General features: G+C 45.8%; 1 protein-coding gene across 1 annotated transcript in view; it reads left to right on the top strand.

Annotated features, from left to right (window-relative positions):
* LOC107575374 (mucin-5AC-like) overlaps positions 1-2256 on the top strand; it is a gene marked incomplete at its 3' end in the record, with an annotated part of 46748 nt that overhangs the window by 5562 nt on the left and 38930 nt on the right. Inside the window, exon 8 of the mRNA XM_016261761.1 lies at positions 1168-1221. Within this exon, the coding sequence (XP_016117247.1) occupies positions 1168-1221 (54 nt within the window). The remainder of the gene's footprint in view (positions 1-1167; positions 1222-2256) is intronic.

The raw sequence follows: 2256 nt of genomic DNA on the forward strand, positions 1-2256 counted from the left end.
TTAACATTCAGAGACCATACTGATGCATTGTGTTTCATTCAATGTATTCCTTCAATTTTTTATGTGGTCTTAAAAAGCCTTACATTTACCTACATAAAGCCTGCAGATTTGTTTGATTTTAATGATTTCTGTTTCAGCACTTGCAAGGATGGGAAACTCAGTTGCATTGGACAGAGAATTAGCCAACAATGTGAGTACTCCCACAAATTAGTGTACTTATTAAAAAACGTCATGGGTTACGCATGTAACCATAGTTCCCCAAGAGGGAACGAGAAACTGCGTAACCTAGGGGATACTTTGGGGAATGCCATCAGCATGACTGTTGTCTGAAGATCTGTGAAAAAACTTTTCAAATTTGTTGGCCTGTGACTTCATTAGCGGGGTGCGCTGGAGTATAAGAGGGTGCCTGTGTCAACTTCTTTGTATGAAGGAGATGTTAAAAAGGCAGGTCCTATGCGTGACAAGGGGATGCAGTGTCTCGTTCCCTCTTGGCATAACCTGAGACGTTCCCCTTCAAGGGAACTCCACACTGAGTTCCATAGGGGACACTTTGAGGAACGAAATACCCACTACGCCATGCCTCGGTGCATGCCTGACAAAACCTGGTGAGAGAGAACCAAATAATGGCAAACTCAGGAGAGAGTCAGTCGCCTCTCTGCAGGGGCGTGTCTAGATCATTTTAAATGGGGGGGCCAGTCGGGGACACTAGCTCAAAAGGGCAGGGGCGGTTGTGTTTGCGGAAGGATAGAGGGGGTGGGGGGGGAGTTGGGGGTTGTGTTTACGGAACGATGTATGTTAAAAGCACATGTCCAGTTTTGTGTGAGTGAAGGAAATCCGCTTGGGAGTGGAGAGATTCGTCCTTGCGCACATGGATCGCGTAACATTATGCGCTCTCGACATTGTCATTAAGATCACACTATAGAAACCGCCTAAAATTAGAAATGTACTAAAAATAAGCCTATGGCAAGAAATAGGGGGGGCACCTGGGGTGGCCAGCCAAATTTCAGGGGGGCCGGTGCCACCCCTGGCCACTACGTAGACACGCCCCTGCCTCTCTGAGGTCTCCCCTCCTCTTCTTAGCATCGCGCTTCCTCTGTGCTCGACTCCGGGAAGGGGGAGGAGAACAAGTGGCAAAACTAAGCTTCTGGTCCTGTCTCCGATCCTCAGAGGCTTGAGGAGAGGATCTGTGAGGAGAGGCTTGAGGAGAGGATCTCACATCCTGTGAGAATAGGGACAGGCGAGAGCGGAGCTTCCTCATCAGAAATTTATCACAATGAGTGCATTTAATGCCCTCAAGCACTGAACGCGCGTGCTCCTCGCCGAGACACATAACGCAAAGGTCATGTGTCTCCTCAGGTTTCATAAATCTCGGACATGGAGCCAGATATTTCCTAAAATGCTTGCTCGACTTCTTATGCTCCATAGTGCTTCACACACGCTGAACAAACAAATGGCTCCTGAAGACAAAAAAGATGATGACGTGCATTACCGGCGCCCTCTTAAACTCTCGGGCACCCTGCTAAGGACGTCACGGACTGCGTGGTCCAATGAATTTGGAAGTGTTTTCTCACATGCTTCAGACACCAGTCATGCTGATGGCATTCCCCAAAGAGTCCCCCAGGGGACGCAGTGTGGATTTCCCTTGAAGGGAAACTATTTTGCATTTCATGAAGTTAATTTAGCACAAACACTGATTGGAGCTGGCCAAAACGAACTGATACCGAGATTAATAGTCAAAATAATAGAATTGTCATCATCTGCTCACCCTCATTTTGCTTCATACCTGTATGATGTCCTCGTGAAACATAAAAGGAGTTACATAAAATGTCCAGTCGGCTGTGGTAGTAACCATTTAAAATAGTCCGTACGATTTCAGTGATATATTCATGCACCATTTATGGCTTTATGTGAGGAACATTTTATCCAGTTAAATTAGTTCCTTTGCTTTTCTTGATATCACTAATAAATGTCTTGTCTATGCCATCAGCTTGTCCCCAACCTACGGTGTTCTTTGACTGCACTAGTGCTGCTCCTGAATCTACAGGATCAGAGTGCCAAAAGAGCTGCAGCACGTTAGATATGACTTGTGTGAGTGTTTAAAATTGGTTTCTAAACACTATCCTAAGGCAAATAGTTAGAAAAACGTTGCACAAGATATATTTTCATTTGAATATAATGCAACTTTCCAAAACAGATTAGCACTGAGTGCATCTCCGGCTGTATGTGTCCGTCTGGGCTGGTATCAGATGGTAGGGG

Source organism: Sinocyclocheilus grahami, unplaced genomic scaffold (assembly GCF_001515645.1).
Source record: "Sinocyclocheilus grahami isolate Dianchi unplaced genomic scaffold, SAMN03320097.WGS_v1.1 scaffold2599.1, whole genome shotgun sequence".
NCBI classification, from domain to species: domain Eukaryota; kingdom Metazoa; phylum Chordata; class Actinopteri; order Cypriniformes; family Cyprinidae; genus Sinocyclocheilus; species Sinocyclocheilus grahami.